This window comes from Eurosta solidaginis, chromosome 1 (genome assembly GCF_040869045.1).
Source record: "Eurosta solidaginis isolate ZX-2024a chromosome 1, ASM4086904v1, whole genome shotgun sequence".
In the NCBI taxonomy this organism is placed as follows: domain Eukaryota; kingdom Metazoa; phylum Arthropoda; class Insecta; order Diptera; family Tephritidae; genus Eurosta; species Eurosta solidaginis.
In genome coordinates, this window is record NC_090319.1 from 296421413 (window position 1) to 296445423 (window position 24011).

The 24011-nt window shown below is 33.7% G+C and overlaps 1 protein-coding gene across 2 annotated transcripts in view; it reads right to left on the minus strand.

Annotated features, from left to right (window-relative positions):
- Gycbeta100B (guanylate cyclase soluble subunit beta-1-like) overlaps positions 1-24011 on the minus strand; it is a 522131-nt gene that overhangs the window by 172984 nt on the left and 325136 nt on the right. Inside the window, exons 4-8 of one of the 2 annotated variants that reach the window (XM_067761157.1) lie at positions 16278-16378; positions 16007-16125; positions 10329-10478; positions 5105-5405; positions 1576-1893 (exon numbers count right to left, since the gene is read on the minus strand). In XM_067761157.1, the coding sequence (XP_067617258.1) occupies positions 1576-1893; positions 5105-5405; positions 10329-10478; positions 16007-16125; positions 16278-16378 (989 nt within the window). Of the gene's footprint in view, positions 1-1494; positions 1894-5104; positions 5406-10328; positions 10479-16006; positions 16126-16277; positions 16379-24011 lie in introns of both variants that reach the window. The other variant, XM_067761156.1, reaches the window with a different exon arrangement.

The following is a 24011-nucleotide window of genomic DNA, read 5'->3' on the forward strand; positions in this document are numbered from 1 at the left end:
CTGCTCGAATTTTCTGCTAGAAATTTCTAGCACTATTCCTATCGACCAGTAGCTGAAGTTTTTACCACTTACGACGTTCGCTCTTCTTCTTCTTTCATTCTAATTATCGTCCTTCTTTCTTTCGAGGCAGTGCAACATTGCCCATCGAACACAAATTTGCAGAGTTTTCCCTGCAGGGTACGCTTATTAAAAAAATTGTGTTACGTCTACCGTTGATTACGAAGATGGGTATGATTTCTTATCCTTCGATCAGCAGACAGCCAATGAATCGCGAGTTTTTGAGACACCACACAACCCACACAGTGCTTCGAGTAGAGTTTTACTCTTTATTGTCTTTGTCGAAGACGTGCCTATTGTCCTTCTGCCCTGCACTGTCCTTCTTGTTTCCTTTTCATTGGGGGGAACATCAACTAGTCGGACATTATAATTACTTAATTCTTTGCTTTGGCTCTCATCAAAAAAAGAAGATATCACACCCCACGGGGTAAGGGTGAGGGGGGCGGGCAAAGAATATCTATAGCTTCTCCAACCCGATTGTCAACCTCAGCTACCTGTGGAGAATACTGTCTCTTAAGCAGCCGAGGTTCTGGCGACTCCAAATTCCGTATGAAGCTAGGGGGTGGGTGACGAGATGACCTAGAAGGTTCAATGTGGTCATATTAAGTCGTTCTAGAGATGGTCGGGCTAGTATATTAATGGCCATTGTTACCGGAACGTGCCGGTAAATGACCATCAACATCGATAAAACTGCTCAAAACCTTTGGAAAGTGTCTTTTTCGCTACAACAACAACAAAAACATCATGTTGTTCAGTTTTTACATTCATATGCATGTGTTTTAACGACCCCCATCCAACGCACAACCCGGCTCCGGCATTTAGCCATGGGTGGCCTCAACCCTTTGGTGGTAGCGGAATGGTCAGTTTACTAAATTATTTAGTATACTGTGACACCAAAGTCGGAATATCACAAAAAGCCAGTCTTCATTACGATCTACCTATCATATTTTGATAAGGCAGAAGAAATGTGGAGCATTTTACACGTGGAAATTAAAATTACGTTGTCGTATCACATATTAGCTAACCAAAATATTTGTAGGGTTTCACTATAATCCACTTGTCAATCCAATTTGAATATTTTTCACAGTTAACATACTCTGAAATCCTTATATTTTCCCTTAAAGGGAAACTTATTCTTTATTAGATTGGGTTCCACTCTACATGGGCTATTTCAAAATTTTCTTAGAAAATCATATTTCCTCCCATTAAAAGTAAACAAACGAAAAACATAAAATTGATTAAACGACTTAAACAAAATGACCAATCATAAATATTTCGTAGTGCTTTTCAAATAACCCATGCAACAAACATATTTACAAGCTGTTGATTACACTTTTCACACACCATTTTAATGACATACATATATGCAGACTCTCAATATGGTCGTTCAAATCAATTTTGAATTTTTTTTATTGTAATAGCCAATTTGTTGCTCACCTTCGCTTGTAAAATAAATTTCATCCAGTAGATCTACAACTTCTGTGCTAGTGCTATTTGTACAAATTGATTCATTCTCACCTTCACACAAAAAATCCACTTCATCCGGCGGTTCTTTAGTCTCCTCCTTACATAAGGCTATCGTACGCTCATCGCCACTTGTTGAAGAAGCTAACGATGTACTGGCTGTTGTTGTTAGATTACTGTTAGTGTTGCTAATCTCACGTATGAGGAATTGCACATGATCGTAACGTTCGATGTCATCACTTTTGTTTTTCAATAAACGTAAACATTTTTGTTCTGGTTTGTCGGGGTCACAATCAAAGCTATCCGCTTGTTTGCTGCTGCTGCTTATTGATGAGGCCGAATGGGATTTAGTACGAGCAAATGGGCAACGAGCTACATGATACGAAAGCATTTAATGTAATAATTGAATTTGTTGAGTTGAAAGAAAAGGTGTAGAAAAAGAAAGAAAATATTATTGTGAAAATGTGTTTGTGGAAAATTACTGAAAAAGAATTGATTGCTGTATCTATTAAATGAATTTAGTATTTAAGTTCTTCATAATGAATTGTAAGCTCTGGCCAAGGGACCTATGAAATACCGATAACAAAAACAAGTAAGGGAGTTTAAGTTCGGGTGTAACTGAACATTATATACTCAGCGTGAGTTTCACTTGTACAGTTAATTTTAGATAACATACTTCTAATAATATTGAGGCATATTTTAAACACAAATTATTCCCAAAAAAGTCAGGGAGTCTAAGTTCGCGTGAACTATTTTTCGCTAAGATATAGATTATTATTCTATCCTACGACCCTTTTAAACACCTTTAATATAAAAGTGGGCGTGGTCTTAACCAATCCCGCCCATTTTTACCACAAATATTTCATGCTATCAGGAAAATATGTGTGCCCAATCTTATTACGATCCGTTAATTTTTCTTCTAGTTATGCCTCTTGAAATATAGAAAATTGCTAAGTCTAAAAAGGGGCAGTGCCACCCCAACTTAAAAATTTTTTAAACGTTTCGTTATAATTCAATTTAGAAAGTAAAATGTCATTGATATCAAGCTATTGTTTGCAAAGATATAGCTTACTATATATTCGTCCACGGCCCTTTTAAAAATCTTTTCTATAAAAGTGGGCGTGGTACTTAATCGATTTCGTTAATATTTCTTTGAAACATATCCTATAGTAAAGGCAACCTCTCTTCCGAATTTTGTTATGATAGGTTAAACGTTTTTTGATTTATGTTAAATAATATTTGTAAAACTGATTTTAGCACCAGTGGGCGGTGCCACGCCACTTTTCAAATTTTTTTCCCAATATTTTATCAAGAATCTCAGTATAGGTCCATACATCAAAGCTCAAACTTATAGGTGTATTATTAACTAAATAAACAGGTTTTTTGTGTTTTCAAAATTGTTATATATTTAAAAAGTGGGTGTGGTTGTCATCTGAATTCGCTCATTTTAATGGGGTGCCAAAAGATCAATGTACCAAATTTAATTAAGATATCTCAATATTTACTCAAGTTATCGTGATCACAGACAGGTGGACGGACGGACATGGCTAAATCAATTCTTTTATTCATCCTGAGCATTTTGATATATGTAAGTCTATATTTATGTCGATTCGTTTATGCCGTTACGATAAACCGTTGTGTTACCAAAGTTTATATACTCTGTATACAAGGCATGCTGAGTATCATAAGATACCCATCACAGATTCGGTTTTTTGTTTATGAAAAACCCTCAAAACTTTGGAAAAGGAGTTACACTGAATGGCATTACACTGAAATTACAGCCTTTGGTGGGGAAAAATTTCGAGTTGCTCCGGTATATAAAACCCGCTGCCATAGGTAGCATGGAGTTCTCATTGGGGATGACGAATAGCCCCCATAAATAGACTATAGTCACAGACTTGTGATATGTAGAATGAACTGATCCTTTAACATGACTGTGATGACATACAGGTGATGGGTTTAAAGAACCGGTCTCTTAACTATGCCATCTTGAAACACCTGTAATAGGTTAAGCGAGATTGTCCTTTAAATATACTAAGGTGTCAGACCTGTGAAGGGCCCAGGGAACATGTCGTTCTATGAAATCCTTTACATAACTAAATGTCCATATTTGTTTGAGAATTCTTATTTAAACATCTTTAATAAGATAATTTTCCAATATCAAAGTAGCACAGGCAGTATCATTCTAATGCACATTTCTACTGGAACTATTTGGTGTAGACAATAAACCTGCTGACATCTTGTACAAAGCATTTACCTACTTCCTTAATTCCAGCAGTATACAACTGCCTATATTTAGAAACCTAGTGTTTGCAAGAGCTGGGCATTCACACAGGTAGTGCGTGATTGTTTGTTTGCTGCCTTCTACGCCGCTGCTCCTGTAAATAATGTTGACAGGGATCCTCATTCTCTCAGCTTGTAGGCCGAGAGACCCGTTTCCTGTGATTGTGTGAGTGATTCTAAAAATTTATTTCCTTGACCTATTTAGTATGTCCTTTGTTCTCCTACTATCGTAATTCAGCCAGATTTCCTTGGCTATATAGTAGGTGTTCTAAGATTACCAGTTGGAGAACGCTAACTCCTTGAATCTGCCAAGTATGTTTTTTTTATAGATGTAAACGAATGATGGATCTCGATCGCCTTTGTAGCATCCAGCAGTGCTTGCTTTTGCAAGTTCATTTGCCTTCTCTTTGCCTGCGACGTTTATGTAACCGAGTACCCATATAAGCGTTAATTTTTTCATATGTATACTCTGTTCGACCCAAAAATGTCCGTGTTTTGGGTCGAACCGGGTATACATGCAAATTTTACAATCAAATGAAAATTTCTTTATTAGATAAAAAAAAAAAAAACCTTAAACATCAAAATCAAAAAAATGAAATTTCGCATGCTCGAAAATTATTTTTTTGGGTATGAGTAGTGAAAGTTTTTTTTCCTGAGCCCAAATCCTATCGAAAAATCGATGGCGCGATATCGGTTAATAAATCGACCCATTCTAAAGTACACGCCAATAGTATTGCGATTTTCGCACAACTCACGAGCTTTATCGCAGAGTAGTTCTTATTGTGCAGCTGCGAACAAAACCTATTAAAAATTTGACCATACCTTAAAGTGAGTTATTTTTTCTCCTTTTAACTTTCGTAAATTTTAGAAATATCCCAAATACAAAAAAATTCGATAATTTTTCGAAAATATTCAAATTTTTGCTACGTATTTGAGGAACATTTTTGATCTCTTTTCAGAAGAGATTTTATCCAGACGACACCAAATTCGAAGGGACTTTAATAGTTACAGAGATTTTCCTAAAAGAAAATAAAGACAACTTCCCTACAGGGCAATTATTCTGCTGAATACTGACCAACTACTAGGCCTACACTTAGTGATAAAGAAAGTGGCAAGTTAAACCTCATGAAATTTTCGAATTTACCCTCTTATAAGTACTGATATCTTGATATTTCTCTAAATATTTTCCACACGCATGGAAGTTTCTATTATGTAGCTATTGACTTTCGTGAAAGTGTAAAATACTTTTGTGTTTATTTCTCAATGGCATTTATTTAAGCTTTAAAAATTGATACCTTACCTTGCTTTTTATTGCTAACATCTGCGGTTGATGATATTGCAATCGCATCGTCTTCATCCACCAAATAGGGTTCGTTGTCGTTATTATTACTGCTATTATTATTAGTGTTGTTGTGATTGTTATTATCTTCTTGTACAATTCCTGCTGTTGTTACTATACTACTTGATTGCTGTGGTTGCTGTTGTTGTTGTTGTTGCTGTTGAGAAAATACATCTGTGCGGTCTTCTTCATCGATGGGATCACCTTTCCGTTTGACGATCTCAATTTCCACTTCGACACCATGCAATTTCGATGCAACAGCCTGCAAGAATTAAAAAAAAAAATTGTTTTCATAAATGTGTGCATATATATTTACACACACTTCTATAATACTTATACATATATCGCCTGCTGACCCTATCTCGCTGCCGTCTTAAAACGCCCAAATAAGAATTTGGTTTAAGAACATTCGATATTAGATTTTTTTTTCTTCAAAATTTATCTTTAACGATTATCTACTTATAAAAAAATTTTTAAATTTTACTTATTTTATTTATTGTATTTATTTTATAGCCGGATTTTAAATGTGTGCACTCATTTAAAATCCGCTTTTCTTTAGAAATTATGTAAACTTATGAGTTACTTCTTCTTTAATTAACGCTAAGTTTCATATTTTTATTTCCTTACTCTATTGGGTCATATTAAAATTAGAACCAATAATAAAAAAAATGCTTAGCTAATTATTCGGAAAATTTAGTTGTTGTAGCTGGTGGAAGAGCAAGGTAATTTATAATATTAGTATTTCAGCTAATGGGTAGAGGGAAGGTACAGTGGATGCAAAAATGTTTTGTATCTTTAACTGATCTTTTTATATTTTCGATATATTCATATTTTCCAGCAAGATATTTTTCATCTTATTTGTCATGCGATTTTTGCGGCAGCCACCAAGACAGAATCGTCATGACGTTTATGAAGAATTATTCTATTTTTAAACCAGGATTGTCACCTGCACAACCTTTTTGGGTTTGTGCAATTATTTGATCTTAGAGAGTTATTATTTTACAAATTCGCCTACTGCAGTAAATATTCAATTCTTAATCACAAATTTGTCCCTCAGGACAAATGTGTTTTCCTTTTTTAAAGTCCTGGATTGCCGCCATTTCTTTTATGCCTGGTCGAATATTGTCCTAAGTCAATAACTTTCTCAACAATCTGGTTGCTTGGAAATTTTCGACGCTACCATTTTTCTATCCTAAGATGAAAACGAGACTAGTCTTTTATTGCAAATTTATATAGCGCTTATTATATATATATTTTCTATTTGTGACTTTTTCTTCATGCTTGTTTTTGTTATGAGCTGGTTTTTAAAATTTTTGTATATTTTGTTTGTTAGGGTTTGCCTATTTCCACTGTCCAAGAATTTTCTATTGCTTCATGACTATTTTGTTCGGAGCATTCAGAGGAATTATGCAAATTTTTGATTTGCTGTTCGTTTTAGGCAGGGCTGTCTTTACTGTCGACTGCGATATTTTAAGACCTACTATTTGAGATTTTACTTGTTTATTGCTCTTCCTCAGCTTTGAGTTTGGAATCTTGGGTATGAGAAAAAAAAATAAAAAAAGGATATTAGACGCGCTGTTGCACGTTATTCATTTGCCTATATTTAAATTTCATATAGGTTTTAAGTTTAGCGGCTATCCCTATGATTAATAGCACGATAACGCAGATCAAAACTGCTAGTAAAACATCTGGAATGTTGGGAGCAGCTTTTGTTTCTGGTTCAGCTGGTGATTCATATCTTACTATCCTGTTCTCTGATGTTTCAGAGTTTCCTTTTCCTACCTCGTAATCAGCTATGGCTATCATAATTCCTTGGGCTTTTTTTATCCACCAAGCCAAGAAAATATGTATTAAGTTTTTATTTATTTACTTATTTGTCAACCAATATATGCCTTATTATTATGTTTTAATTCTAAAATTCGTAATTTTGTTTTAAAAATTTATTTTTCATTTGGGAAGACCATTCGTAACATCCTAGCTATTTCTTCTTGCCTTGTTGTAGGGTTTTTTACATCTTCTACTGTAGGTTCTCTCTGCATACCTATTTTCTTCCAAAATGGTTTCAACCATAGAAGCTGTTTTTCATAATCTACCTTTCCTTTATTTGTAGTTACTTGATCTTCCAATGCAATGGGTTGTTCCCAGTATTTAGCTGGCATTCCAATTTACTCAAATAGATATTTTTATTTTTTGATTCTCAATTCTCTTAATTTCTTTTTTTTTTCAAAAAAAAAAAAAATTGTTCAAAATTTAACATATATATTCTTCCTATTTCTTTTTTTTTCTTTTCACTTTTCTTTAAATGTTTGCATTATATTTTTTCGATACAATTCCTATTTTTAGCAAAAAAAAAATTCCTAAGCAAAAACTTTCATTTTTGCTAATGGTTTAGCGTCCGTAAAGGCCGCCCAATTTATTTCTAATTTTTATACTTATATTGCTGGTACGCCGCCAATGGTAATGATATCCTCCGATCCTGTTTTGCTGCTAATTTGTATTCCACTTCTTCTATGCTCGCTTGCTGTTCCGTTTTTATGGTTATATAGTAATGTTCCGTTTTTATCGAATCTTTGCCGAAAAGGCTTTCTTTGTTAAAATTCCAATCTTCACTGGTGAAATGTTCCGTTTTTATCGAATCTTTGCCGAAAGGCTTCCTTTGTTAAAATTCTAATCTTCCCTGGTGCCACATAGTAGTACAGTTTCGAATCCTTGCCAAAAAGGCTTCTCCTTGTTAGAATTCCGATCTTTACTGGTGCCACATAGTATTGCCGTTTGTGCTCTTTATCCTCCCTTTTTTTTTGTGAAAACTTTTTAATTGTTTAAAAATGGTCACTATCTCTGGCCAGTCAGATATCTTTTAGCATTTGTGCTAATTTTTGATCTGAACTGTCAGGATCTTCCTCCAGCAAGATCTAGCGAATTTTGTTTAAGAGCAAATTCTTCAGCTAATTGAAGATCAGGCTGGCAGGATCGCCATGAAATATTTGAATAAAAAGGGAAATGTTTTGTCGTTGAATGTCAGCCAATCATTGATTTTATTGAACAAATTCTTTTTCTTTTATAGATACATTCTTAACCTACACATTCATAATTATCCTAATACTAAAAATATGTACATTTGTATTAACACTAAGCATACATGTAGATTTGTATGCATAGCCTGCATACATGTAGATTTGTATGCATGCTATGCATATTTGTAAATTTGTATGCATTGTCAGCAAATCGATATTCATGTGAAATGTTTGGTTAATTCTCATTAGTGGTTGTATGTAAATATATTGGTGACAAACTAAAATTGACGATAAGCAGAATTTATTATTTGTGAACTGACAAGGGTTTCATATTCGGCATTCCATGGATGTTAGCTAACCGCTGTGTTAGGTCAATAATTTATGTTGTATAATATTGTAATATGATTATGCTATTACTAAAATATATTGGCATAGGAGTTCATGATGCGTAATGCCGCAAAATGTATTGTATAGGTGGGCATGACGCTTAACGCTACAATACACACAATGGTATTTCACTTAATTGCAGAGAGTCCAAACCAAAGAGGTGTTATAAATACTTATAAAATTAGCCTAGAAAATGCTCGAAGAAGTGTCTTAAGGGATATTATAAAATTTTTGTTAAGTCAAAATTTCTCTCTCTAGTTGACGATAGATGCTTTGAATTGATATTTTGGTTCCACTTTTAAAATATGGTTGGTGTCGAGTGGGGACACATTGCATGCACGACCTACATTATGTATATCTGGTTTGATTCCGTATAGGTAAGAGTTTATTCTGTTACAGTATCCAGATCAAAGTTAAGCGCGTCTCGCTAGGGAGTTTGCTTTCCTCTTCTGCGAGTTCAGGGTATTTAACTTTAACAACGGCGTTCGCCGGGTAGTTCCTGGCATAGGGTCCGACGATTTTTTGTGGATATCACTGAGGACCGTTTTGTGTTCTACTTCTGAATACGGCTTAGTTCTCAGGTACCGTATTTCCTTATGATGCTTCCACAGGTGGCTCCTTAAGTCAATTAGCTCAGGTTTCTGGGTATTGAATAGAAACTGTTTGCCTAGCATTTCATTTCACTCTCTAATGGGGAGTATTCTTGCCTCACTGTATAGGTGGTCTTCTGGGGCCATAAGAAGACAGCTCGTAGCGGTTCTGAAAACGGTGTTTTGACAGGCCTGTATTTTCTTAGAGCGAGTAACCTTTAGGCTGGCGACCATATCGGGGACGTGTAGCATGCAAGCGGCTGGCCAAGTGCTTTGTTAGTGATAATGAATAACTCGATATCGTTACCCCAAGTGCTGCCGGTAAAATATTTGAGGATTTTATTGCGGCTCTGGATTTAACGAACAATTGAGGGGATGTGTGGAATAATGGTATAACTCAAGAATTAACCTTTTGAGAAAAGCGAAAACAACTTAACAATGCAGGTAACAATAAATTTATAATAATCCTACTTGGTAGGATTTTAGATAGTATGATTCTTTGATAAGAAAAAGTAACAAATTTTATATATACATAATTTTATAAGAAAATGGATGATTTCTCTTTTTTGAGTGTTACCGTTATTCCATAGATCGAATATCAAATATTTTGATTGAAATACTTTATTAAACAAAATAGTAGATACATTAATAACCATTGTTAAATACATTATATCCTATTATTTAAATGTGCTTATAACTATTTGTTATTTCCGTTTGTTACTTTTAGCAATTTTTTTACTACTTTTATCATTTTTAAACTTTTTCTATTTTTAAAAATGGAGTTCCCTGTCTGCTTAGTCGTTTTTGAAACCACTTCAATTCTTTTATTTTTCAGTTCTTTCTGGTCTACGACATTGAATATATTTTCATACCATTTCCATGCTTCACTACTGCAAAATTTTATTAGAGAGTTATACCGTTTTGCCATAAATGAAGCCAATATCTTTGTTAAATATCATTATTATTTTCTAAGATTAATATGGTATGCGTATGTAATCGTGCCCTTTTTATTTAGTTGATTTATAAAAAACGGTGTAACTCGACTTATATCATTATTCCACACGTTCCCTCAATTGTGGATGCAAACTCGCTAAAATTCAGATACCGATCGAACGTCACCACCAAGATGTAACCCGATTTAATTTGTAACACCCAAATTTCTCATCGCAAAGCTCTAACTATTGACACACTTACCTTAACAATTCCAATCACTATGTGCTCCAAACCGGGTCGTTCCGAATAGTAATGTAACAGCAGGGACCCATCCTTTTCCGTACAACGAAATGAAGGCGCACGCATACCAGGATATAAAGTGCCCAGATGGTCATGCAATGCGTCCAGATTCTGCAATGGCACGAACAAAATGGATAAGCAATTCAAAGAAGATTATAAAAATAAATATAAAGGTGACGTAGAATAAATGCAAAAAATACAAGAATTAATAATGTATGTAAATGCATTGTCACTAGCCTTTTATGGCAGTAAAGCAATGATTGCACAGTGTCAGCTAAAAAACAATAGCAAAAGTCGCCAAAGGGTGCACAGCTGAAGGAATGAAGTAAAAAAACGAAAAAAAAGGAAACTCGATGCAATTGAATGGACACAGCTGCGAGTGTGCGTTCATAGAATTATATGAAATATAAGCACATAATTTTTCTTGTTTCAAGAAAATTACTTAGAGGCGAACAGTCAATGGTGATTGACTAATATACTGGTGAAAGGTGGTTCGAGATAAGGTACAACACGTCTGTAATGTGAATTGCAAAGGATAGTCTCTTAAGAAATAACATTAAGCGTGCCATGATTTTGTTAAAGTTTTTTGTTGAGTTTATTTATATCTTTGCTCACGGTAGGGAAATTGCAATTCAAAGACTGCATGAGTTTAACTGAGATCAGCTCAACAGTAAATGGAAGAATGGGCATGCGAAAAATTAAAACAACATAAATATGGATGTGGGAAAAGAAGAAGAGGGGAAAGGGAAGCATAATAAAAGGAAAAATTAGATGGAAAATTGAAAAACGGAAGAAAAAATAAATACTAGTAAAAAAAAAAAATAAATAAAAACTAAAAAAATGAAAAAAACAAGTAAGGAAGGCTAAGTTCGGGTGTAACCGAACATTACATACTCAGTTGAGAGCTATGGAGACAAAATAAGGAAAATCACGATGTAGGAAAATGAACCTAGGGTAACCCTGGAATGTGGTTGTATGACATGTGTATCAAATGGAAGGTATTAAAAGAGTATTTTGAGAGAGAGTAGGCCATAGTTCTATGGATGGACGCCATTTAGGGATATCGCCATAAAGGTGGACCAGGGCTGACCCTAGAATTTGTTTGTACGATATGGGTATCAAATGAAAGGTGTTACTGAGCATTTTAAGAGGGAGTGGGCCTTAGGTCTATCGGTGGACGCCTTTTCGAGATATCGTCATTAAGGTGGACCAGGGGTGACTCTAGAATGTGTTTGTACGATATGGGTATCAAATGAAAGGTGGTAATGAGTATTTTAAAGGGGAATGGGGGTGACTCTAGAATATGTTTGTACGATATGGGTATCAAATGAAAGCTGTTAATGAGTATTTTGAAAAGGAGTGATCCTTAGTTCCATAGGTGGACGCCGTTTCGAGATATCGCCATAAAAGTGGACCAGGGGTGTCTCTAGAATGTGTTTGTACGATATGGGAATCAAATGAAAGATGTTACTGAGCATTTTAAGAGGGAGTGGACATTAGGTCTATAGGTGGACGCCTTTTCGAGATATCGCCATTAGGGTGGGCCAGGGGTGACTCTAGAATGTTTGTACGATATGGGTATCAAACGAAAGGTGTTACTGAGCATTTTAAGAGGGAGTGGGCATTAGGTCTATAGGTGGACGCCTTTTCGAGATATCGCCATTAGGGTGGGCCAGGAGTGACTCTAGAATGTGTTTGTACGATATGGATATCAAATTAAAAGTATTAATGAGGGTTTTAAAAGCGAGTGGCCCTTAGATGTATATGTGAAGGCGTTCTCGCGACATCGACCAAATTTTGGACCAGGTGATCCAGAAAATCATCTGTCGGGTACTGCTAATTTATTTATATATGCAATACCACTAACAGTATTCCTGCCAAGATTCCAAGGGCTGTTGATTTCGCCTTGTAGAAATTTTTCATTTTCTTCTACTTAATATGGTAGGTGTCACACCCATTTTACAAAGTTTTTTCCAAAGTTATATTTTGCGTCAATAAACCAATCCAGTTACCATGTTTCATCCCTTTTTTCGCATTTGGTATAGAATTATGGCATTTTTTTCATTTTTCGTAATTTTCGATATCGATAAGTGGGCGTGGTTATGGTCGGATTTCGGCCATTTTTTATATCAAGATAAAGAGAGTTCAGATAAGTACGTGGGCTAAGTTTAGTAAAGATATGTCGGTTTTTGCTCAAGTTATTGTGTTAACGGCCGAGCGGAAGGACAGACGGTGGACTGTGTATAAAAACTGGGCGTGGCTTCCACCGATTTCGCCCATTTTCACACAGAACAGTTACCGTCATAGAATCTATGCTCCTACCATTTTGAGAAGGATTGGTAAATTTTTGTTCGACTTATGGCATTAAAAGTATTCTAGACAAACTAAATAAAAATGGGCGGAGCCACGCCCATTTTGAAATTTTCTTTTATTTTTGTATTTTGTTGCATCATATTATTACTGGAGTTGAATTTTGACTTAATTTACTTATATACAGTAAAGATATTAAATTTTTTGTTAAAATTTGAATTAAAAAAAATTTTTTTTTAAAAAGTGGGCGTGTTCTTTATCCGATTTTGCCAATTTTTATGCAGCACATATATAGTAATAGCAGTAACGTTCCTGCCAAATTTCATCATGATATCTTCAACGACTGCCAAATTATAGCTTGAAAAACTTTTAAATTACCTTCTTGTAAAAGTGGGCGGTGCCACGCCCATTGTCCAAAATCTTACTAATTTTCTATTCTGCGTCATAACGTCAACCCATGTGCCTAGTTTCATCGCTTTAACCGCCTTTAGCAATGAATTATCGCATTTTTTCCGTTTTTCGAAATTTTCGATATCGAAAAAGTGGGCGTGGTTATAGTCCGATATCGTTCATTTTAAATAGCGATCTGAGATGGGTGCCCAGGAATCCACATACCAAATTTCATCAAGATACCTCAAAATTTACTCAAGTTATCGTGTTAACGGACAGACGGACGGACGGAAGGACGGACAGACATGGCTCAATCAAATTTTTTTTCGATACTGATGATTTTGATATATGGAAGTCTATATCTATCTCGATTCCTTTATACCTGTACAACCAACCGTTATCCAATCAAAGTTAATATATTCTGTGAGCTCTGCTCAACTGAGTATAATAAAACAATTTAATATAAGATAAAATAAAATAAAATAAAATAAGAAAAAATAAACAAAATAAAATGAAATTAAAGAAAATAAAATAAAAAAAAAAAAATAAAATGAAAATAAAAAAATAAACAAAATAAAACGAAATAAAATAAAATAAAAAATTAAATAAATAAAATTTAATTAAACTAGAAAAAAATAAAATAAAATAATTTAAAATCAAATAAAATAAAATAAAAATTATGTAAGATAAAATAAAACGATACAAAATAAAATACATCAAATAAAATAAAAAAAAAAAATAAAATAAAATAAATTTAAATTAAATTAAAAAAAAATTATAAAAAAAAATAAAGCAAAAATAAAGTGAAACCAAATGAAAAAAAAAAAATAAAATAAAATTAGAAAAATACTACTAAAAAAATAAAATAAAATAAATTAAAATCAAATAAAATAAAATAAAAATAATATAAGATAAAATAACATGAAACAAAATAAAACACATTAAATAAAATAAAAAATAAAATTTAATAAATTTAAATTAAATTATTGAAAAAAAAAATATTAAAAAAAATAAAATAAAATAAAGTGAAACCAAATGAAAAAACATAAAAGAAAATTAGAAAAATAATATAAGTTAAAATAAAACAAAATAAAATAAAATAAAATAACATACATACATGTAAGGCGCGATAACCTCCGAAGAGATCTAAGGCCGAGCTTCTCTTCCAATTTGCGTCGTGCTCCTCTTGATTTTCCCTACAAATTGGCCGGACGGGACCTACATGCTTTATGCCGACTCCGAACGGCATCTGAAAGGCAGATGAGTTTTCACTGAGAGCTTTTCATGGCAGAAATACACCCGGAGCGCTTGCCAAACACTGCCGAGGGGCGACTCCGCTTAGAAAAATTGTCTTCTAATTGAAAAATCTTATTTCTAAAATTTTGATGTTGCTTTGCCCGGGGTTTGAACCCATAATAAATAAAATAAGATAAAATAGAACAAAATAAAAAAAAAATAAAAAAAAAATAAAATAAAATAAAATAATAAAAAAATAAAATAAAAAAATAATTACAAATTTTTTTAGTTAAATATACTTAAGTCAAATTAAATAAAATAGAAAAGAAACACAAAATAAAATAAAGTCAGCAAAATAGAATAAAATAAAATTAAATAATATAAGATAAAATAAAATAAAACAAAATAATATGAAAAAAAAAAAAAATTAAAAATAATAAAAAAAAAAAAATTAAATTAAATTGACTTAAATGAACCAAAATAAAATAAAATCGATTTTCATTCATCGAGTTATTTGAAAAGGTATCGAATTATCAGCGAAAAGTTATCGACATGTTACTAAAATATTATCAATTCGTTTTCGGATTATTACCAATTTATTATCGGGGTGTTATCGAAAAGTGATGAATTTTTTGATTAAAACGTAAACGATTAGTTATGGAAAAGTTAGAGTTAAGTTATCAAAGGGAGATCAATTTGTATTCGGAAACTGACGGAAGATTTGTTATCGGAGCGTTACCAATATGTTGTCGGCGTGTTATCGATTTGTTCTTCAAAAGTTATCGATTTTGCTTGCAGAAATGTATTCATATGTTATCTTCTTATATGAGTGTTGACAATTTTGTATCGTAATTTTATCGATTTGCTAAGGACGACTTAAAAAAAACTTCAGTATAAAATCGATGGCAATAATAATTCGCTATCAATAAAAAAACTGATGTCATTTGTCGGTATCGCTTTAACTTGTCGGTATTGATTGTTACCGAGAAGAAGCCAACGAAGCTCTCTCAAAAACACTCAAAACTATTTGTTTCTGGTAAAGTTACCGCTGAATTGAATTTGTGCTCAAATAAAAGCTTGTAACCACCCCACAAAAACTTTATAGGATATTTTTGAAAAAATGTTGAGTAACGATTACAACTACATTGCAATTAGAGTGAAGCATAAGTTACGGTTAAAGTCAAAGTTAAGTTTACGGTTTCGGGTTAAGTTTAAGATACGATTACGGTAGTGGTTACACTAACAAAGACGACTATGATTACGGTAACGGCTAGTGCTACGATTACGGTTATGGTTACGATAATGTTTCCTAACACGAATATTCGTAAGATCGTCAGCATTATGCTTAGCATGACAGTCTCTATGATTGGGAGAGCTCTGATTACCTAACAATAATAAAATGATTGTCCTTCTGCGTGTTACATCTTTTGAGTACTAAATTTGTGAAAATTAATAATAATAATAATTATATTCTATGTTCAATACGCTCTTTATAATTTTTTTTAATTTAAGCTTTTTTCAACTGGTCATTCTACTCACCAAAGTATGTAAGATTGGCAACAATCGCAGATATGAATAGGAATATTAAATATATAAATGACCTTAGCCACAAGCAACATAAAATTATAGGAGGGAAAACTAAATAAACGTCGATGAACGATTTTACCTCCATTTACATGCAAGACACATACAAATATGCTAACCTGTAGAAAATCACGCGGCGTTGCGCCCAGAACTTGCAGTATCTTATCATAACCTGAATCTTGGCAAAATTCAAAAAAGGTTTTACCAAAAAGCTCCAATATATCATCCGCTGGTATATCTGCAGGAAACCAAATGGAAAAAGAAGATAAAAACGAACGGCGGTATTCATATAATAAATACAATAAATTACGGTAATGCCGACAGATAGGCGTTAACATTTAGGTGTATATAAATATTTAAATATATAAAACTGTATAATCATGTACTCACTTAATATTTCCACCGCTGCGCCTATGAGATTGTATGTGATTTCATCATCATAAGTTTGACGAACCAAAAACTGTCCTTCCATGCTGACCATCGCTTTTTTTCTACAAAGAATACAAAAAGCAAAGAGGACATATGTTAAATGCATATGTTGCAGAATGAAAGATAAAACGCGAAAGTGAGGTAAATATAATTCGTAATTAAAAAGCTCATACCAGCATGTTATAAATACAAATATAAGTACGAACTTATTTACTGTCTAGCGTATTTGCCTAAGTAAATTGATGAGGGTATGTCTTATACATGTGTGAATATCTGTATTAGAGTGTCTGTTTTAAGTTGGGCTGTTTTTTTGGCATTGCCGGCCCTGTTAGCTGCTGTGGAAATCTTAAATTTTTAAATTTCTGTAGGTTATACTAGTTAATATACTTAGGATCTTTCGATGTACCTATTAGTTTATTTAAATGAAATTAAAGGCAAACGCTGAAAATAATGCAAACACATTCCGATTTATATACAAATCAATTAAACACATTTCTCCGTATTAGGCATAAAATATAAACTATGCGCAAATAGCTTACTGGGTTTATGGGATGGTTTTTATACTCAGTTGATCAGAGCTCACAGAGTATATTAAGTTTGATTAGATAACGGTTGGTTGTACATATATAAAGGAATCGAGATAGATATAGACTTCCATATATCAAAATAATCAGGATCGAAAAAAAATTTGATTGAGCCATGTCCGTCCGTCCGTCCGTCCGTCCGTCCGTTAACACGATAACTTGAGTAAATTTTGAGGTATCTTGATGAAATTTGGTATGTTGGTTCCTGAGCAGAGTATATTAAGTTTGATTGGATAACGGTTGGTTGTACATATATAAAGGAATCGAGATAGATATAGTGTTAAGTTTATTATTAGGTTATACTCACACACTTCGGTAGCCGTTGAGATATGCACGCTTTGATTGCTCTAAACCTAATGACATTTTATTTCTGATGGCATAATTCAGCATTGCCATATTTACAAAAATTACAACGTCAAATATATCAATTAATAAAGTTAGTTTTACACTGAGAATAAAAATTCATTGTTGTTAGTAAATTTGAATTTGCATACACAACACCATCCCCCGCTTTAATTGCGAAAATCTTCTGCTTGATAGCGGTGTACCGATTTGCGCATACGGCTGCTTCGACGAACTTCTTTTGGACTTGTTGACTGTTCTTGAGAATGCTCATTATCTGCATTCGCCGTAGTATCTGGTAGCAATAAGTTGGTAACTGGATCAGTTTCTCCTCTTTTATCATCAACTGCTGTTTCGTTGTTCACATGTCGAATTTTCATTTGATTTTGGTGTCGTTTATAGTAGCCCATACTAGTTTTTACTACGTACATCACTTTTCCCAGGCGCCTGTCTACGAACCCTTTTAACCATTTTTCTCCACGACCATAGTTACGGATGTAAACACTTTCCTTAGGAGAAAATTTGGTTGTAGTTTCTTCAAAATCTTTTTTGTCATTTTTCACTGAAAACATCTGCGAAAGGACAGTACGTGCAGGACGACCATGTAAAAGATGTGCTGGTGATACACCCTTTGCATTCGGCATAGTACGATACGACGTAAGAAATTTTAGTACGGCTTCGCTTACTTGCAATCCGTCATCTAAATTCTTTTTTACAGAAGTTTTGAAGGTACGTACAAATCGTTCAGCCACCCCATTGGAGGGTGGATGAAACGGTGCGATCGTGATGTGCTTTATAGCGTTTTGAGCACAGAACGTTTTGAAAGCTTCGGCTGTAAGTTGTGGGCCATTGTCACTTACAATAGTCTCCGGCAAGCCTTCAGCAGCAAAAATAGTAGTTAATGCGAAAATCGTCGATTCTGTCGAAGTATTTGCGAGCTTGCAAACAAACGGAAATTGCGAGAACGAGTCTATGCACAGAAGCCACATGGAACCAAAAATTGGACCAGCAAAGTCAATGTGGACCCTTTGCCAAGGTGCTTGAGGTTCCCGCCAGCTAGAATATTGCCGCCTATCACTTGGACCAGCTAGTTTGCAGTATATAGGTTCCTGAGCACTCATCTCAGATCGCTATTTAAAATGAACGATATCGGACTATAACGACGCCCACTTTTTCGATATCGAAAATTTCGAAAAACCGAAAAAGTGCGATAATTCATTACCAAATACAGATAAAGCGACAAAACTTGGTAGATGAGTTGAACTTATGACGCAAAATATAAAATTAGTAAAATTTTGGACAATGGGCGTGGCACCGCCCACTTTTTAAAGAAGGTAATTTAAAATTTTTCAAGCTGTAACTTGGCAGTCGTTGAAGATATCATGATGAAATTTGGCACGAACGTTACTCTTATTACTGTATGTACGCTTGATAAAAATTAACAAAATCGGAGAAGGACCACGCTCACTTTTAAAAAAAATTTTTTTTAAAGTAAAATTTTAACAAAAAATTTTATATCTTTACAGTATATAAGTAAATTATGTCAAGATTCAACTCCAGTAATGATATGGTGCAACAAAATACAAAAATAAAAGAAAATTTAAAAATGGGCGTGGCTCCGCCCTTTTTCATTTAATTTGTCTAGGATACTTTTAATGCCATAAATCGAACAAAAATTAACTAATCCTTTTGAAATTTGGTAGGGGCATAGATTTTATGGCGTTAACTGTTTTCTGTGAAAATGGGCGAAATCGGTTGATGCCACGCCCAGTTTTTATACACAGTCGTCCGTCTGTCCTCCCGCATGGCCGTTAACACGATAACTTGAGCAAAAATCGATATATCTTTACTAAACTCAGTTCACGTACTTATCTGAACCCACTTTACCTTGGTATGAAAAATGAACGAAATCCGACTATGACCACGCCCACTTTTTCGATATCGAAAATTACGAAAAATGAAAAAAATGCCATAATTCTGTACCAAATACGAAAAAAGGGATGAAACATGGTAATTGGATTGGTTTATTGGCGCGAAATATAACTTTAGAAAAAACTTTGTAAGTGGGTGTGACATCTATCATATCAAGTAGAAGAAAATGAAAAAGTTCTACAGGGTGAAATCAAAAGCACTTGGAATCTTGGCAGGTATTACATATATAAATAAATTAGCGGTATCCAAGAGATGATGTTCTGGGTCACCCTGGTCCACATTTTGGTCGATATCTGGAAAACGCCTTCACATATACAACTACCACTGCTCCCTTTTCAAATTCTCATTAATACCTTTAATTTGATACCCATATTGTACAATCGCATTCTAGAGTCACCCCTGGTCCACGTTTATGGCGATATCCCGAAAAGGCGTCCACCCATAGAACAAAGGACCACTCCCTTTTAAAAAACTTATTACACTTTTCGTTTGACACCCATATTGTACAAACGGATTCTAGAGTCAACCCAGGTCCACTTTTATAACGATATTCCGAAAAGGCGTCCACCTATAGAACTAAGGCCCATTCCCTTTTTAAATACTCATTAGCACCTTTCTTTTGATACTCATATCGTACAAACAAATTCTAGAGTCACTCCTGGTCCATCTTTATGGCGATATCTCGAAAAGGCGTCCATCTATAGAACTTAGGCCCACGCTCTTTTAAAATACTCATTAATACCTTTTATTTGATACTCATATCGTTAAAAATAAATTCTAGAGTCACCCCTGGTCCACCTTTATGGCGATATCTCGAAACGGCGTCCACCTATGGAACTAAGGATCACTCCCTTTAAAATACTCATTAACACCTTTCTTTTGATACCCTTATTGTACAAACAAATCCTATGGTCACCCCTGGTCCACCTTTATGGCGATATCCCTAAATGGCGTCCACCTACAGAACTATGGCCCACTCCCTCATAAAATACTCTTTAGTTCCTTTCATTTGATAGACATGTCATACAAACACGTTCCAGGGTTTCCCTCGGTTCATTTTCCTACATGGTTATTTTCACTTATGTTGTCACCATAGCTCTCAACTGAGTATGTAATGTTCGGTTACACCCGAACTTAAACTTCTTTACTTGTTATTTTAGATGTTTTTATACTGAGCGTGCTTTGCATACAGAAAATATTAACTTTGATTGGATAACGGTTGGTTGTACAGGTATAAAGGAATAGAGTTAGATATAGACTTCCATATATCAAAATCGTCAGTATAGAAAAAAAATTTGATTGAGCCATGTCCGTCCGTCCGTCCGTGCGTCTGCCCGTTAACCCGATAACTTGAGTACATTTTGAGGTATCTTGCTGAAATTTGGTATGTAGGTTCCTGAGCACTCATCTCAGTTTAAAATGAACGATATCGGACTATAACCACGCCCACTTTTTCTATATCAAAAATTTCGAAAAACCGAAAAAGTTCGATAATTCATTATCAAAGACGGATAAAGCGATGAAACTTGGTAGGTGAGTTGAACTTATGACGCAGAATAGAAAATTAGTAAAATTTTGGACAATGGGCGTGGCACCGCCCACTTTTAGAAGAACGTAATTTAAAAGTTTTGCAAGCTGTAATTTCATGATGAAATTTGGTAGGAACGTTACTCCTATACTATATGTATGCGTAATAAAAATTAGCAAAATCAGAGAACGACCACGCCCACTTTAAAAAAAAAAATTTTTAAAGTAAAATTTTAACAAAAAATTTAATATCTTTACAGTATATAAGTAAATTATATCAAGATTTAACTCCAGTAATGATATGGTGCAACAAAATACAAGAATAAAAAAAATAAAAGAAGATTTCAAAATGGGCGTGGTTCCGCCCTTTTTCATTTAATTTGTCTAGGATAATTTTAATGCCATAAGTCGAACAAAAATTTACCAATTCTTGTGAAATTTGGTAAGGGCTTAGATTCTAGGACGATAACTTATTTCTGTGAAAAAGGGCGAAACCGGTTGAAGCCACGCCCAGTTTTTATACACGGTCGACCGTATGTCCTTCCGCTCGGCCAATTGACGATAACTTGAGCAAAAATTTATGTATCTTTACTAAACTCAGTTCACGTACTTATCTGAATTCACTTTGTATTGGTATAAAAAACGGCCGAAATCCGACTATGACCACGCCCACTTTTTCGATATCGAAAATTACGAAAAATGAAAAAAATGGCATAATTCTATACCAAATACGAAAAAAGGGATGAAACATGGTAATTGAATTGGTTTATTGACGTAAAATATAAATTTAGAAAAAAACTTTTTAAAATGGTTGTGACACCTACCATATTAAGTAGAAGAAAATGAAAAAGTTCTGCAGGGCGAAATAATAAAACCTTGAAATCTTGGCAGGAATACTCTTCGTGCTATTATATATTTAATAAATAAATTAGCGGTATCCGACAGGTGAAGTTCTGGGTCACCCTGGTCCACATTTTGGTCGATATTTGGAAAACGCCTTCACATATACAACTACCACCACTCCCTTTTAAAACCCTCATTAATACCTTTAATTTGATACCCATATCGCACAAGCACTTTCTAGAGTCACCCTTGGTCCACCCTTATTGCGATATCTCGAAAAGGCGTCCACCTATAGAACTAAGGCCCTCTCCCTTTTAAGATACTCATTATCACCTTTCATTTGATACACATGTCGTACAAACACATTCCAGGGTTACCCTCGGTTATTTTCCCTTATGTTGTCACCATAGCTCTCAACTGAGTATATAATGTTCGATTACACCCGAACTTAGCCTTCCTTACTTGTTATTAAACGGCTTTATTTAGGTTGAGTGGACTGGCACGAATTTTGTAATTGAAATTTAAGTAACCTCCCGATAAGCTACAGGCTTGAAACTTGGAGTATAGTTCAGAACCCGATGACAATGCAATAATAAGAAAAAAATCGCAGCTAGGTGGCGCAAGGATCGAGATATTCACAAAAATCGTATTTGTGGTCCGATTTGGCTCATATTTGGAACACAAAATACATATAAAAATTGAAAGCGACCTCTAAAAAAATCGCCGCTAGGTGGCGTAAGGCTCGAGGTATTCACAAAATCGTATTTGTGGTCCGATTTGGCTCATATTTGGAACAAATATTACATACAGTCCGGTAGAAGTCACATCAAAATATTTTGGAGTTGGTGGAGAGACAAGCATACGTGGCGCAGAGTCAAGTAAAGTCTTTGGAAGGTTTATGTATTGAGGATTTAGATTGTAACAAATTGTCAGCCAAGAGTCCTTGTAATAATGAGTCACTAAATGAACTAAATAGAATGAGAAATTATAGGCAATTAAATAAAGACTAAAAACTTGAAAATAAAATAATTAAAAAAAATTTTTTTAAGTTAAACGGTTTTATTGAAAACAATACTTACATGAAGTAATAATACTAAAGCGTGGCCAAGGCTTTTATTTAATTGTCTGATCAACGCCCTATATTGATGAGGAGTGTGATGACTACTACTTAGGACCTACCTAATTATTTTCTATTATTATTACTTCATGTAAGTATTGTTTTCAATAAAACCGTTTAACTTAATTTTTTTTTTTTTTATTATTTTATTTTATATAATTAAAAGCAGCTTTTATATTTTGTCCTTACATTTACGCAAAGAAAAAAAAAAAAAACTAATTGCGAAATAACAGACACACCCTAATTCGTTTAATTACTTTTGCACATTTAATGATGTCAAAGTAGTTGGCAACGAGTTAATGAAGTTGACACAGTCTTATGTGTATCTCATTGTAAATGGAAAATGCGATTGAATACTTGATTGAGCAATTATACGAATTTCGTGAAACAAATGCATAATTGTATTACACGGTAGCTGGGTAACGAGCTCAGCTCTTAGTGATTTGTTATTATTTAAAAGCTAACCAATGGAAAGCTGACGATACACAATTATACAAATGTTTATTTTAGGTGAGGAGGCAACCCTTCTCTAAAAAATAGTTTTAGTCATTATTTACACAGACATAATTTTTTGTTCTGAAACTCCTTATTTGAAGAAGAGGGTGTGACGAGGAAAGTGGACGGGTACCGAGTTTCTTGTTCTCAGCCACTTACTTTGTGCTGTCTTTCTTCTGTTGTCAAATTCTGGTTTTCACAAATTTATTCTTACTGAAGAACCTTTCGTTGAGTTTGAAGACAAATGTTTTTAATTTTGATTGATATTTCTAATATTTTACAATACGATTGTTCAAAATTTCAATAAGTAAAGCAAATTTTTAGTACGATTTGAAATAAAATGTCAAATTGTTGCTTAGAAAGAGTCGCGGTTTGTAAATATGAGACGCAACTCCAAAAGAAAAGTTGCCGATAATCAGAAATAAAACTTTTTTTTTGTGTCTTCGACTTATTGAAAAAATTATGTGAAATACTTTTCCTTTTGTAATTATTTGAATATTTAATTTGTAGAATATTTTTTTTAGAACAGTGGCAACACATAAAAATAACTGCATATTATATATGTACAAAAAAAAAAAAAAAAAAAAAAAAAAAAAAAAAAAAAAAAATGGAATCAATATAATAAGAATTATAGAATTATACCTTTGGAAATACAATACAATGATGCTAGACCATTTGTACAAAATCCTGATCTCCCCTAATAACATTCTTTTAATGTTAATTTTGGCACAGAGTCAGCATTTTTCAAATCAGCATAAAATATTTTTTTCATCTATTTTGATGACTTGCATCTCTATCGTTAGGTCTACGTGAAATAAATTAGTCCCGAAAATATTTTTGCAAAATTTTAATTTT